Source organism: Cherax quadricarinatus, chromosome 7, assembly GCF_038502225.1.
Source record: "Cherax quadricarinatus isolate ZL_2023a chromosome 7, ASM3850222v1, whole genome shotgun sequence".
Classification (NCBI taxonomy): domain Eukaryota; kingdom Metazoa; phylum Arthropoda; class Malacostraca; order Decapoda; family Parastacidae; genus Cherax; species Cherax quadricarinatus.
Window position 1 is genome coordinate 66,148,056 of NC_091298.1, and position 16,826 is coordinate 66,164,881.

The window sequence follows — 16,826 nt, forward strand, 5'->3', positions numbered from 1 at the left end:
ACTGAATGGTGCTATTTGTTGCTTCAGAACCTCTTAAAACATATTACACAAATAATTTTTTGACTATGAAATGATAATTGGAAATATAGCACACCTGGGTCTGATGGTGAATCACATGCAAAGAATTTAAGAGTGGCCATTAAACTGCAGAGCCATGAGCACTTGTCTGCTAGTTGTTCTGAACTATTCTCAAGAGACCTACATATGGTTTGAAAATAACTTGCTTATTGCAATGAAAATAAAACTTTGGTGAAAAGGAAATGAGAAGTAATGAGATGTGTGTGTAGGGCAACCCAACAGGGTTATAAGACAAATACACAAATGACCTGGACATAGGAGAGAGGAGCTTATGAAGACGGTTCGGTCCAAGTCAGACTGAAATGTTGTCGTAAGCGCCTCTCTCCTATGTGTGGGTTATTTGTGTATTGTTCCAGTCATGGTATTGTGCCTTTTTACTCTTTATAAGACAAATACTTGCACATTCCTTCCATTATCTACCACATTTTTCTTAAATTATAATACAACATTAATACAAGAGAATAATCAGAAACAATAGCTCATCATGCCAGAAAAAAGTACATAAACGCAAGTAAAATGACTACTATAAATATTTAGTAAAGGTTAATTTATCTACCACTAACTACAAATGAAATGTTTACAGCTGTACTCACCTATTTACATCATTTACACTACAGTATTGTATTAACAGGGGGTAATCCTCAGGCTGGACCCTCTCCAGCTCATGGCCCCTTGGCCTCCAGTAATGCTTCAATACATTGAACAATAAACATTATGTCTACAAAGAGGAACGTCAGTACAATATTTATTTTGCATATTAACAGGCATTAAGTAGACACACACTAAGAAAAATTTGTAAATATCTTGACCCAGTAGTGCCTGTGTCATTATGTGGCATGCATATATTTTTTTTATCTAGTAAATACACACACTCCAGCCCAATGTTGTGATTGTAGATGACTGCAGGTTTTGCAATATTCACCTTGCATCTTCCAAGTGACAGTCTTATCCTTACAAAAACCACACTTACTAAAAGATTTTGTACTGTCATTTTCTTAGTAGTCTATAGCATGTATGGAACCTTTCTAGCAATATGCTGCTGCCTTTAACAAATATTTATTTAGCGAGATCTGATACGGTGTGGTAATTTTTGCATAGTACAACAGTAAAAAGTTTACTGTAAAATATTTAGGTGTCTAGAATGTAACTATTTTCCTCACAAGTTCTTCACTTTACATAATGCTATTTTTCATGGATCTCTACCTGTTCCTTCTGTTCAATGATGAGCTATGAATTTTTTTTATATCCTGTATTCAACTTGCTTTGAGCCCTTTTTTCATTTTATACTAAAGAGGCAGTTTACTTCCAGTGAGCATACTAGTTTCCATTGGCCAGAAGAGACTGACAATATTCGATTGTAGTTTCTGTGTTATATTTCTTTGGATATGTACAATGGCTATGAACACTATACAATAACAACTACAGTATACTCTAACATCTATACTTTAAAAAGATATACTCACCAATATACATAGTAATCATCCATATAACCATTACTCTTCGTAACACGGCACTATCCACATTCCACGACCAGAAACAAAAGAATACAGAGTAGAACAGCTCTCCGCCCAGGCCCGTAGCAAAGAAGAAGAGATGGTACCAAAACCTATGACAAAGTTTATGCAGTATTTTAACATTACATGTATCCATGTGCTTTGAAAATGGAGAAAACTGGATATATGTTGTATGATATTCCTATATTTTAAAATTGATAACAAGGCTACTTAAACATTTATGAAGGGATTCAGAGAAACTGGCAGGCAGGACTTAGAGTCCTGGAGATGGGAAGTACAGTGCCAGCACTCTGAAGGAGGGGTGTTAATGTTGCAGTTTTATAACTGTAGTGTGAGCTAACCTCTGGTAAGACAGTGATGGAGTGAATGATGATGAAAGCTTTTCTTTGGTAAGACAGTGATGGAGTGAATGATAATGAAAGTTTTTCTTTTTCTGGCCACCCTGCCTTGGTGAGAAATAGCCGATGTGTTAATAATAAATTAAACATTTACAAAATTAAGTTCAGTATCTGGTTTTTCCTCAATTCAAATAATAAGCAATTGCGCTCTTACTCGCTTACCTAGGGTCCACCTGGAGGGTGTTCCAGGGGGTTCAGTGCCCCGTGGGCCAGTACATGACCATGACAGACCTCCAACACACTCTTCTGAGAATGTCATTTTGCAGAAATGTACATTAACAGTAGGACTGTTCATTCTCCTAACTGTACACATTCTTAATTGATCATTACCGAAATCGAATGCAAAATGCATCAAGCATTTGTACTTTTTTCTGCATCATCATACACCCATGTTTAACAATAATCTTTGCAGTTTCAGTTTTAGATTGAGACACTTATGCACCATATGGAAATCCCTAACTAGGAAACGTTTCGCCACACAGTGGCTTCATCAGTCCAATGCAAAGCAGAGAGGTGCAAGAAGAGGAGGAGATGGAGGTAATCAGTCCCTCAGCCTGGAGTCAATGTGTTCAGTCCATCAATCTTGTAGAATGTACAGCATAGGGCTGAACACATCGACTCCAGGCTGAGGGACTGATTACCTCAGTCTCCTCTTCTTGCACCTCTCTGCTTTGTATTGGACTGATGAAGCCACTGTGGCGAAACGTTTCCTAGATAGGGATTCCCATATGGTGCATAAGTGTCTCAATCTTCAACTTGTCGGTTTTCAGAACCATTCATCACACACAGTTTCAGTTTTAGTAGAGATCAACTTCAATGTCATAGATGATATGCAGATATGAAAAGGAGGGACACATATTATCATAATAATAATGATACTGAATACAACATGCGCAACATTTAGGCATCTTCATTGTTGAGATGGTTCTAATTCTTCAGTCAAATAGAAGCAACTAATTTATTGAAGACAACTGAACTGTAAATTTTTGGGTGTTCAGTCCCTCAGCCTAGAAAGTTACAGCTGAAGTGGAGATTTTGAGGTGCTCAGTTCCTCAGTTTTGGCAGAAATGCATTGCATACTAGTGACTTTCTTTTGTACCTAACAATGTTTTATTATATTTAAACTACATTATTTTTGACCTGCATAAGAAGAAATAAAAATCTGAATTTGAAGTGTTCAGTCCTGCAGCCTAGACAAGAGGTATTTAGTTCCATATATTTGAGCAATCTGTAGTGGCACATACTGCATGCATCTTACCTACTTGTCAGTATCGTATACCATTAATATAATGCAACATCATGGTATCTTGCAACAGAGGACACCTGCAACTTTTCTGCTCTGCAATTATTGGGATATTCTTATGTGTGAGGTAAAACATCTCAGCAATAAACATACTTAAATGTTGCACAAATGTTTCCTTTAGGAACAGTAATCAAATATTAAAAAAAAATACTTGATAAACATGGTATCAATGTGGAATGAAATGGTCGAGGCAAGTTACTGGGTGCTCACCTTACATGTGAAGGTTCAGGAAACAGGAGATGAGCTCCCTTCTGGACTCGAGATGGATGTGAAACATGCCCTTTGCTTAAATGATCTAATAAAATTCTATTACACATTCACAAAGCAAATACCATCTCAACTCGAACCTCTCTCCTATTTAATGCCGAACTATTTTAATGTTCTTGATCCGTGCATTCGTGCCACATTATCAAATGTATTGCATATTAACATTACTGTATAAAAAAACAAGTAACATCAGTTTCACCTACAAAGCTTTACCTGTCTTTGATTTCGAAAGAGTTCTCTTCCACTTCTGACTCTGAGACAGTGCTGTCTTCCTCCATACTTCCCTCCATTCCTCCAGTATTTTCCCCAAGCAGCATTCCCATCCAGGATCTGCCTGGTGACATACAGTATATAAATTTACTTTCAAAAAGTTTGTAATCTTAAATGGTAGGTTTGGCTTATTACATTTTAAACAAGACAATAACACAAAGAAAAAACAACAAGATCACTGCCTCTTGAACATCTTACACATTAAATTTTGAACATATGATACCAAGAGACTACATGTATTCCTGTACAAGATATATGCAATAATAAATGGTTATGAAGAAAAAAATCCTGGAAAGACATGGCTGGAAAAATTCACGATTAGAGATAATACTCAAGATGTTTGTCTGTCCTGACCTTCATAATGGCTCAGAATATACTGAAACATCAGCTTAAGATTTATTTTCAATTTATGAGTCAGCTGTGAATAAGTAGTTAAGATAATCGAGTCATGCCATCTATGAATAAAGTTATGTGTATACTTAGGAAAACCAAGACTTACAATTAAAACGAAGATCACAAGATTTTCTTACCACTGCCATTGCTGCTGTCACTTGCCACACTTGTAATGCTCACTGCAGAGTCCTGACGTGAATGTGTCTTGTGTGTATCCGTGTCGGCCAGCCTCTTATATTTCCTTCGAAGGTGCAACCCTTGTTTACTTGACTGTTCATCCAAGTATCGTTCCATAATATTGGTTTTTATTTCTCTGTTATGCGAATTTGACACAGATGCACATAAGTGATTACTACCAACATATTTCTTGACTCTAGTAGCCTCCACACGACGTATTCCAAAGAGATGTTGAAAGTTAGCCACAAGTTGTGGATCTTGAAGCTTCTGTAATACATCCATTTCTTATTTTTTAAATGATGATTTAGTAATCTTGGGGTCTAAGGCATACCTGTCTGAAAAAAAAAAATTAATAATGTATATAAAAAATGCATTAGATTTAAGTATAAATATAACTATATACATTTAAGAAAATTAAAGAGCACTTCCGGTGTACAGCTTCAACTACTTTAACTGGAGTACTCCAGAATTCAAGGTTCATGTATGTCAAAAAGGCTAATGTAGTTTTATGAGGTGGTAGTGTATTAAGAGGCTAATTTTTTCTAAGAGGGTAGATAATTTCTAAGAAAAATTCAAACGTCAAATGAGAATACTAAAGTTAACTAATTTTTCATTGTGACAAAAGAGTTCCTTACTCTTAGGCAAGTACAGTAAAGTTCACTTATAAGCTTCAATATAAATTCCTGATCTACACATCTATTCTTTCTAAATCCTTCATATTCTTTTACAGTCCTACTGTTTTATCCTTAACACTTTCAACAATATTGTTACTGTACAACTTACCTGGTATATTCAACACATTTATTCCCTTACAATTCTTACTCTCTTATTCCATTTTTCCTTATACAAAGGAACTATGGCTGCTCTCTGCCAATATTTACGTGCTTTATCTTCTTTTATGCACATAATGAACAAATGTACCAACCACTTCAAAACCTTATCCCCCACTTACTTTTAACATATCATTCAATATCTTGCAGTGTTTTTATTCTCTTTTATTCAACTTAATGCCTCATGCCGTTTTTTCACACCGTTCATTTCTTCATGCTTCTTTACCCTACCAGATCTTATTACTCCCTGCCCAATGCAAGGAATCACTGCCTCCCTTTCAGCATCAACAATTAAAGTCTAAAATATTCCCTTCATCTTTACATTACTTCCATCTCTCCATCTAACATCTCCCTCTCATTCATAACTCTCAAGTTCATTGTCTCTATAGGCTTTCTTAACTTCTAATCCCTCTGGCAAGCAATATTTTGAAACTGAAAGAAACCCAAAGTATTTCTTTTCTTATGCCAAATCAAAGTCTAGAACAACATCCAGTACTGGGCCCCTACTTAACCCTTAAACTGTCCAAACGTAGATCTACGTTTATGTGCGTAGCACTCCAACCTTTATTTTCTCCATTTGAAAGCATGTAAAAAAACATAGATCTACGTTCGGAGTGCTACGCACGTTAACGCAGATCTACGTTTGGACAGTTTAAGGGTTAAATGGGATGGGTCCTACACAGGTGACAGCAAGGAAAGGAGTGAGCTACTCAAGTCCCAATATGACTCGGTTTTTAGCGAGTCACTAACCAGACAGAGTCGAAGACCTAAGTGAATTTTTTATGAGAGAGAGAGAGAATTTGGTAGAAACACACCTATCTGATATTATCCTGATGCCAAATGACTTCGAAAAGGTGATAAATGACATGCCCATGCACTCTGCCCCAGGCCCAGACTAATGGAACTCCATGTTCATCAAGAATTGCAAGAAGCCCCTATCACGTGCTTTTAACATACTGTGGAGAGGGAGCATGGACACTAGGGTCATCGCACAGTTACTAAAAACAACAGACATAGCCCCACTCCACAAAGAGGGCAATAAAGCAATAACAAAGAACTAAAGACTGATAGCGCTAACATCCCATATCATAAAAATCTTTGAAAGGGTTCTAAGAAGCAAGATCACCACCCGTCTAGATACCCATCAGTTACACAACCCAGGGCAGCATGGGTTTAGAGCAGGCTGCTCCTGTCTGTCCCAACTACTGGACCACTATGGCAAGGTCCTGGATGCTCTAGAAGACAAACAGAATGCAGATGTAATATACACAGACTTTGCAAAAGCCTTTGACAAGTGTAACCATGGTGTAATAGCGCACAAAATGCGTGATACAGCAATAACAGGAAAAGTTGGTAGATGGATCTGTAATTTCCTAACAAACAGAACACAAAGAGTAGTAGTCAACGGAGTAAAGTCTGAGGCAGCTACAGTGAAAAGCTCTGTTCCACAAGGCACAGTACTTGCCCCCATCTTGTTCCTCATCCTCATACTGGACACAGACAGGGATATAAGCCACAGCGCAGTGTCTTCCTTTGCAGATGACGCCCGAATTTACATGACAGAGTCCTCCATTGAAGACACTGCAAGACTCCAGGCAGACATCAACCAAATCTTTAAATGAGCTGCAGAAAATAATATGAAGTTCAATGATGAGAAATTCCAATTATGTACTCAGATATGGAAAACGTGAGAAAATTAAAATGTCATCGAAGTATAAAACAAATTCCAACCACACAAAAGAGCAAAAAACTAATGTCAAAGACCTGGGGTGATCATGTCAGAGGATCTCACCTTCAAAGACCATAACAATGTATCAATCACATCTGCTAGGAAAATGACATGATAGATAATGAGAACCTTCAAAACAAGGGATGCCAAGCCCATGATGACACTCTTCAGGTCACTTGTTCTATCTAGGCTGGAATATTGCTGCACACTAACAGCACCTTTCAAGGCAGGTGAAACTGCTGACCTAGAAAATGTACAGAGAACCTTCACGGCACGCATAACTCTGATAAACCACCTCAATTACTGGGAACGCTTGAAGTTCCTAAACCTGTTCTTCCTAGAATGCAGGAGGGAGAGATACAAGATTATATACACCTGGAGAATCCTAGAGCGACTAGTACCGAACTTGCACACGAAAATCACTCCCTATGAAGTAAAACACTCGGCAGATGGTGCAACATCCCCCCAATGAAAAGCAGGGGTGCCACTAGCACGATAAGAGACAACACAATAAGTGTCAGGGGCCCAAGACTATTCAACTGCCTCCCAGCATACATCAGGGGGATTACCAATAGACCCCTGGCTGTCTTCAAGCAGGCACTGGACAGACACCTAAAGTCAGTACCTGACCAGCCGGGTTGTGGTTCATACGTTGGATTATGTGCGGCCAGCAGTAACAGCCTGGTTGATCAGGCCCTCATCCACCATGAGGCCTGGTCACAGATCGGGCTGCGGGGGCACTGACCCCTGGAATTCTCTCCAGGTATAATTTCAGTTAGCATTTAAAAATGTGCCTTTCTAACTAATTATGGAATGCTGCACTGAAATTTGAGCTTAATTTTTGCTACAACAAGCACAGTTTCTGTGACACAGAACCTTCATGGTAAACTATTTTACTACGGTGTCCCGTAGCTCGGTTGCTAGAGCACTCAGTTCACACGCTGAAGTCCAGGGGTCGATCCCTAGTATGGGTGTAAACATTTGAATACGTTACCTTAAGGCACCTGCTGTATGTTACCTATCAGTAAAAATAGGTACCTGGGAGTTAGTCGACTGGTGTGGGTCACATCCTGGGGATAAAATTGACCTAATTTGCCTGAAATTCTCCACATAACAGGGTGATTTCTACACAGTAATACAGTGGACCCCTGCCTTATGAACGCATCACGTTATGTTAAATCCGCCATACGAAGCATTTGAACGCAAAAATTTTGCCTCGCCTTACGTGATTCATCCGGGATACGTCCCATGTGTGGCCTCAGCACCAGTGTTTACAAGCCAGCCAGTGCGATCGCATCTACTCATACATTTGGTACATTTCACATTATCCCAGTGTTTTTAGTGCTTGTAACTGCAAAATAAGTCACCTTGGACCCCAAGAAAGCTTCTAGTGCCATCCCTGCGGTAAAAAGGGCAAGAATTAGTATGGAATTGAAAAAAGAGATTAAGGAAATGTGTGCAAAGTGGGTTGAACTGCAAACCTTTACGGATGAAAATCACCCTGCCACAGCTACTGCAAGCCGTGTTGGCAACCTGTACAATGACAATGTTATGGGCCATTTTAGGAAAGTCTTAAAGGAACGAGAGGTACAGAGTTCTATGGACAGATTTGTTGTGCGACAGAGGTCCAGTGACTCTCAAGCTGGTCCTAGTGGCATTAAAAGAAGAAGGGAAGTAACCCCAGAAAAGGACTTGAGGTAGCAAGTCCTAATGGAAGGGGATTCCCCTTCTAAACAATAACTTCCACACTCCCCTCCTCCCATCCCATCAATCATCACCAGATCTTCAATAAAGGCAAGTGTCATGTATTCTATTCTTCGTAGAGTAGTAATTGTGCATGTCTTCTTCAGTTTGTGTGTATTAAAATTAATATTTCATGTGGTAAAAAAAATTTTTTTTTTTTTCATACTTTGGGTTGTCAGAAATGGATTAATTTGATTTCCATTATTTCTTATGGGGAAAATTAATTGGCCTAACGATAATTTCGGCTTATGATGAGCTCTCAGGAACGGATTAATATCGTAAGGTAGGGGTCCACTGTATGTCATTGATGTCAGCTAGACCTGTATACTTTGTACAAATATTTGTAGTAATAAATATTATTATAAATCTCAGCTAGGTCTGTATGAGTTATACATGTGTAGAAATACAGTGTAAAGATTATTATTATTTTTATTATAAGACATAGCCATCACAGAGAAGAGATATCAGGGGAAACTTGACAGTCCGATGGCAGATATGGCTGCACACTGGTGTAATTTAATGTTGGATTTGAGAAGGATTTCCTAAGTATGGGCCAGTAGGCCTACTACTGTGCTCCTCTATTCTGAAGCAGACCAAAAAAAAAGCCAAGCAGTTTGGCCTATTTCTGTTGGGATCCTTAGGTCCTTCCTCAGGAATATATCCACAACACTTCTCCTATGTACTGTATCTATTTACAATACAGTAAATCGACAGGAGCAGCAGGTGCTGGGACACTTGCCCGGTCACCAGAACCCCAACAGCAAAAGCCTGGTTGACCAGGCAAGCACCAGATAAGCCTGGCCCAAAGCCAGGCTCTGGGCTCCATCTGAGATCATATATACCCAGGATGACTCGAGTATGGAACACATTCGTACAGCATAATGATGTCAACGAGATAAAGTCAGTTGATCAAATGAAAATGCTGGCCCACAGATGGCTCCAATTTCATCCTGTTCCCTACTTGTATGTCTCATAACAATAAAAATGCTTTCAAATGAGCTGATGTAGGTAACAGCTCTTAGCTTGCCAATAAAGTTAGGAATCCTTAACCTGTAAATAGCTTGTCAATAAAGATAGGGATCCTTAACCTTGTCAAACCCTGTGTAAAAAAAAAAAAAAAAAAAAAAAAAAAAAACTCTTGGAACTCATCAAAGGTATCAAAAGGAAAGGTATACACTCCGTGGTTCAACACAAAAGTTCAGTTGGCACACTTGGTGTTGCAGTCAAACACTGGTGATAAAGAATAGCCAACTTTAGGGTTAATTACCCACAAACTATTATTTCAGGGGGCACAGCATGAGGTTTAAAATTAAGTTAGCCTTCCAGATACTGCTTGGTCTGGTAGACTATCAGATGGAGCTATTTACTGGCTGGCTAATATCTTGGTGGCACCACAGGTGATTAAGTGAGTAATCCCTTATCAGCAAACCAAAAAAAAAAATTATTTAGGTATTATCAAAGGTATTTACAGATTTTTTTACAACGTTGCTGTGAGGACCCAGGTATTATGAGTACACACAAAAATACAATGTACAAAATGCCCAGAAGAACATAAGAAAGAAGGAGCACTGCAGCAGGCCTACTGGCCCATACTAGGCAGGTCCAAATCACCTACTGCCCAAGCCAGTCAGGTCCAACTCATGCCCACCCACACCCACTCATGTATTTATCTAACATTTTTAAAACTACACAATGTTTTAGCTTCTATGATGGTATTCGAGAGTTTGTTCCACTCATCGACAACTCTTACCAAACCACTGCTTTCCTACATCCTTTGTAAATCTAAATTTTTCCAACTTGAAACCACTGCTTTGAGTCCTGTCTTGGTTAGAGACTTTTAGCATGTTATTTACATTCTTCCCTTTATTTATTCATGTTTTCCATTGATACACCTCAGTCATATCCCCCCCTAATTCCACACCTTTCTAGAGAGTGCATATTCAGGGTCCCAGTCTAACCTCATAGGGAAGATTTCTGATACATGGTATCAACTATGGCATCCCTTTTTTGTATGCTTTCCAGCATATTTATGCCCATTCTGTAATACGATGACCAAAACTGTGCAGCATAATCTAAATGACGCCTAACCAAAGATATACAGAGTTGAAGAATAACCTTAGCAAAGAAATGAATAGTATTTTATTTTATGAAGCCAAGAAATTTATTTTCTTTATTGTAGACACTTATGCACTGCTGTCTTGGTTTTAGATTACTGCTAGCCAAAACTCCAAAGTCTTAGTTTATAAGTGTCATGGTTATTTTTCTTTCCAATGCTTAGAACTCTGCATTTGTCTATATCAAACTGCATCTGCCATTTCTCCAACCATTGCATCAAGTGTAACACACACATGAACACAGGACAGAAGGGATAGTCAGAGTTATCATCCCCATTCACAGATATGAAACTAAAGAGCTGAGGACCAGGAAAGACTACAAATGGTTCTGGACAGGCTACGGAACTAGTCTGACAAGTGGCTACTAGAATTTAACCCCAGTAACTGCAAAATTATGAAGTCTGGGGAAGGGCAAAGAAGACTGGAGAGAGTACAGGCTTGGGAGGAATGGGGGCAAAGGATGTAAACCTCACTCAAGGGGTGGACCTTGGGGTAAGCACTGTACAAAGCATATCACCTGAAGTGCACATCAACAGAATAACTGCTGTAGCAAATGCACATCTGGTAAATCTATGACTACCTTCCTTAAATCTAAGCAATCATTTATGACACTGTATATGCCATACATCAGGCCCATACTGGAGTATGCAACATCAAGTATGAAACCCACACCCTGTCAAGCAAGGTGCAAACATCTGCAATGAGAGTAAGATAAGAGTTGTTCAGAATTTTAACCCTGGAGGGTTAGCCACCCAGGATAACCCAAGAAAGGCAGTGCGTCATCGAGGGACTGTCTATCTTATTTCCATTGGGCCCCTCAATCTTGTCCCTCAGGATGCGACCTACACCATTCTACTAACACCCAGGTACCTACTTACTAGGTGAACAGGACAACAGGTGTAAAGAAACACGGCAAAATGTTTCCACCCTGCCGGAAAATAAACCCGAACCCTCAGCATGTGAAGTGAGAGCTTTGGCAGCCAGGCCACAGTGGCCCCGTCACGGTGCTAAGGGGTACGTCCTATGAAGAAAATTAAGGACATTAAACCTGATGGCATTAGAGGAAGGAAGGACTTCAAGTGATGTAAAAGCAATGTAAAAAAAATACTGAGAATTGACAGGGTAGATAGGGATAGACTGTTCAAGATACTGGAAACAGGAACACGAGGACACAGCTGGTTACCTGGAGGTTACCTGGAGGTTACCTGGAGGTTATTCCGGGGATCAACGCCCCCGCGGCCCGGTCCATGACCAGGCCTCCCGATGGATCAGGGCCTGATCAACTAGGCTGTTACTGCTGGCCGCACGCAGTCCAACGTACGAGCCACAGCCCGGCTGATCCGGCACTGACTTTAGGTATCTGTCCAGCTCTCTCTTGAAGGCAGTCAGGGGTTTATTGGCAATTCCCCTAATGCTTGATGGGAGGCTGTTGAACAGTTTTGGGCCCCGGACACTTATGGTGTTTTCCCTTAGTGTACCAATGGCGCCCCTACTTTTTATTGGGGGCATTTTGCATCGCCTGCCCAGTCTTTTACTTTCGTAGGGAGTGATTTCTGTGTGCAGATTTGGGACCATTCCTTCCAAGATTTTCCAAGTGTAGATTATGATATATCTCTCCCTCCTGCGTTGCAACAAGTACAAGTCAAGTGCTTCCAAGCATTCCCAGTAGTTAAGGTGCTTGACAGAACTTATACGTGCAGAAAAGGATCTCTGTACACTCTCTAGATCTGCGATTTCACCTGCTTTGAATGGAGATGTTAATGTACAGCAGTATTCCAGCCTAGAGAGAACAAGTGATTTGAAAAGGATCATCATGGGCTTGGCATCTCTCGTTTTGAAAGTTCTCATTATCCATCCTATCATTTTCTTTGCACGTGCGATCGTGGCACTGTTGTGATCCTTGAAAGTGAGATCCTCAGACATTACTACTCCCAGGTCCCTTACATTATTTTTCCGCTCTATTGTATGGCCGGAGTCAGTAGTATACTCTGTTCTAGTTATTATCTCCTCCAGTTTTCCATAACGGAGTGGTTGGAATTTGTCCTCATTGAACATCATATTGTTTACCGTTGCCCACTGGAAAACTTTGTTTATATCTTCTTGGAGGTTAACCGCGTCCTCAGCAGATGACAGCCTCATGCAGATCCTAGTATCATCCGCAAAGGATGATACGGTGCTGTGGTGTATATCTCTGTTTATGTCTGATATGAGGATAAGGAATAAGATGGGGGCGAGTACTGTGCCTTGTGGAACAGAGCTCTTCACTATGGCAGCCTCCGATTTAACTCTGTTGACCACTACTCTTTGTGTTCGATTTGTTGGGAAGTTGAAGATCCATCTCCCCACTTTCCCAGTTATTCCTTTAGCACGTATTTTATGGGCTATTACGCCATGATCGCATTTGTCAAATGCTTTTGCAAAGTCTGTGTATATTACATCTGCATTCTGATTTTCTTCCAGTGCATCCAAGGCCATGTCATAGTGATCCAGTAGTCGTGAGAGGCAGGAGCGACCTGCCCTGAACCCATGTTGCCCTGGATTGTGCAGATTTTGGGAATCCAGGTGATTTGCAATCCTGCTTCTTAGCACTCTTTCAAAGATTTTTATGATGTGGGACGTCAGAGCTATTGGTCTATAGTTCTTAGCTAATGCTTTGCTGCCACCTTTATGGAGTGGGGCTATATCCGTTGTTTTAAGTGACTGTGGAATTTCACCCATGTCCAAGCTCCTCCTCCATAGTGTACTTAGGGCACGCGAGAGGGGTTTCTTGCAGTTCTTAATGAAAACAGAGTTCCACGAGTCTGGGCCCGGGGCTGAGTGCATAGGCATGTTGTCAATGGCTTTTTCGAAATCTATCGGAGTTAGGGTAATGTCGGAAATCTGGCATACATTTATGGAGTTTTGAGGCTCATTCATGAAGAAATCATTTGGGTCGTCGATCCTCAGACCGATTAGTGGTTCACTAAACACAGAGTCGTACTGGGATTTCAATATTTCACTCATTTCCTTGTTGTCATCTGTGTAAGTCCCATCCTGTCTGAGTAAGGGCCCGATACTAGATGTGGTATTTGCCTTGTTTTTGGCATATGAAAAGAAATATTTTGAATTTCTTTCAATTTCACTAATAGCTTTAAGCTCCTCCTGCCTCTCCTGGTTCCTGTAAGAGTCATTTAGCTTAAGTTCGATAGTTTCCACTTCCCTGGTCAGCGCCTCCTTTCGTGTATTAGATATTCTAGCACTCCTGAGGAGCTCAGTGACTCTTCGTCGTCTTCTGTAGAAGGAGCGTCTTTTTCTCTCCAGTTTACTCCTGCTGGAAGTTGAAAACACAGACGAGTCACAGGGACGTTAGGAAGCATTCCTCAATCAGAAAGTAGAATGACTTGGACAGTGGAGTGGTAGAGGCAGGATCCATACACAACTTTAAGAAGAGGTATGGTAAGGCTCTCAAAGCCAGGAGAGTGAACCTAGTAATGGGCAATGAAAAACTGAGGTCAGGAGCTGACACTCAACCGCTCCCTACAACCATATACACCCAGATATAACATAAATACTGACCATACATAGATATATTACACTGGGTAAATAAAAAATTGGAAAACCAAATAAAGTATAAAATAAATGTAACATGTCCTTTCACTAGGAAGCATTAGACCCATACAGGTCACATACAGGTCACATACCACCTGCAGAATGTAAAATCAGTTGTGATCCGAGGAATGGGAAGGGTATTTTAAATTTCTTGAATCAAGAGCCCTCCAGCATTATCAAGGCACCTCTCCTGAAGAGTTATCAGTCAACATAATAATATTTTGTTTATTACAAGTACATGTACAAGGTATTGTTACGTGCCCCTACTTCACTCCATTATATACAAAAATAAAAGGCCTGGTTAAAATAAGTTCTGTAATAATATATCGCGAACCACTTTATTACTAGCTAGATAAAGCAGGTTCGACTATATATTATTATCGGGTACAGTATGAATCATCAAAAGTACTCTCATTGTATTATATTGTATTATATTATATTATTATTAGGTTAGGTATTACGAATGTGTAACCACTACTGTAGTGACCAATTGGTGGTTCTAGAATTGACGCCACGCGTCGCCTTCTGGCAGAGCTGAAGTCATACTATGGAGTAGTTGAGTGAGTCAGTCAGCTCCTAGCTCTGACTCGGTATGGGTCTTCAACCCAAAGCTCCTAGCTTAAACTAAAACTTTATACCTAGTCTATTGTCTTGCCTTTGCCATTAGTTTCCTGAAGTCTGGTAATTCATGTCACTTATGAAAGATAACTATTTCGTTACCCTAGACCTTTCTAAAAGAGTTAAATGGTGAGATTAGTAGATTATTAATTGAAATTATTGCATCATACTCTGTTAATGAGAATTTGAACGTAAGATTGGGTTCCTTGCTGTATAGTATTTCATTTATAATTGCTTGTGGTTATTTTAATTCACTAACCAAATACCAATTAAGCTAAACGATTGGTAATAAAATAAAACTAACAAAAAAATTGGAGTTATTTGTGCCCCTATTGTTACGGTGAAGATTAAGTCGTAACAGTATACAGACCATAGCTGACATCAATGACATACTACTATATAGAAAACCACTTGTTATGCAGAGCATTTTAGGCAAATTAAGTCAGTTTTGTCCCAGGATGCGACTCATACCAGTCGACTAACATCCAGGTACCCATTATTACTGATGGGTGAACATATTATATAATCATAGGGGAGCGCTAAACCCGTAGGATTATACAGCACCTGGGGGGATGGAAGGTATTCAGGCTTAAGGGAACTGGAGCACAGATCGTTCCCTAGATCAAGAGCCCCTCACCAGCATCAAGGAACACGCACAACTGGTGTAAAGAAACACGCCCAATGTTTCTACCCTCGCTGGGAATCGAACCCGGACACTCACCGTGTGAAGGGAGAATTTTAGCCAGCAGGGCGAGGCAGCCACCACCCTAGACTACTGCTCCTGCTTATCTCACCAACAATACGTTAGTATTGTTGGTGAGATAAGCGTGTTAGTATATGATATCTCTCAGGGGGCAATATAATGCTGCACAGAGGCGCTCAAGCAATTAAAATGATAACCAGTGTGATAACACTAACAGGAAGTTGTTGTTGAGGGTTATGAGACACCCAAGTTCACAGTGTGTAGAGCTCTGGTTCCAGGGAGTCAGGGACGGAAATGTTGGCCAGATGTGGGCGGGAATTATTAGGGAAACAAAGTTTCCTCCTCCAGAAGGGGAAACAGGAATAAGTTCCCAGATAAGTTCAGGTGATAACTATCACCAGACACCCCAGACCTGAGTCAACACTAACAGGCTTTTATTATTATATTAACTGGCCACCGGCAGTATTTGACCAGGACAAACGTATCAGGGCAAGAAAATAAGGGGATTTAACGGTAATACCTGAGGGAGGGGGTCAGAAAGAGACGTCCACACCTACACAACACCAGTACACAACAGTAACAAGTTACAGGAAATTGTGTAAACACTACCAGGTTGCTAGAACACATTTGCTGGAAATATACAATATATATAATTCTAAAACAATTTCTCTTGTTGTAACACAGTCATTGTTCCAAGTTAAATGTCAAGCCAATGTATGTCACTATTAAATTTGGATATATGACAGTATACAAGAGCCAAACACAATAAGTAAATTATATTATAGCAGATGTACTGCTAATAAAATTCCAAGAAGCATTCATGAATAATGTAAATTAGTCTTGCTTATTTTCTCTTGTAACCATGATGCACAATAAAGTACATATTACGTAATGTGCCATGAAATATTGGGGTAATATTTATTTAACAAGTGGGTCCCAACGCGATCATTAATACATTTCTTGACTTAATGCATTTCTTTTAATACATGAACGCTATTCTCACTCCCATATAAGTAAGTAAGTAAGTAAATTTATTCAGGTATACACAAATACATTATTATTATAATCAAAAAGAAGCGCTAAGCCACAAGGGCTATACAG

General features: G+C 39.8%; 1 protein-coding gene across 4 annotated transcripts in view; it reads right to left on the bottom strand.

Moving 5' to 3' along the window:
* The window catches only part of LOC128686955 (sphingosine-1-phosphate phosphatase 2), a 34,524-nt gene extending 18,179 nt beyond the window's left edge, over nucleotides 1-16,345 (bottom strand). For 3 of the 4 annotated variants that reach the window (XR_011391701.1, XM_053774261.2, XM_070082651.1), the window contains exons 1-4: nucleotides 16,246-16,345; nucleotides 4,361-4,735; nucleotides 3,774-3,894; nucleotides 1,542-1,684 (exon numbers count right to left, since the gene is read on the bottom strand). Coding sequence is in view for 3 of the 4 variants with exons in the window: in XM_053774261.2 (XP_053630236.1) it covers nucleotides 1,542-1,684; nucleotides 3,774-3,894; nucleotides 4,361-4,682 (586 nt within the window). In the remaining variant the exon portion in view is untranslated. The remainder of the gene's footprint in view (nucleotides 1-1,541; nucleotides 1,685-3,773; nucleotides 3,895-4,360; nucleotides 4,736-16,245) is intronic. The other variant, XM_070082650.1, reaches the window with a different exon arrangement.
* Nucleotides 16,346-16,826: the final 481 nt, after the last annotated feature.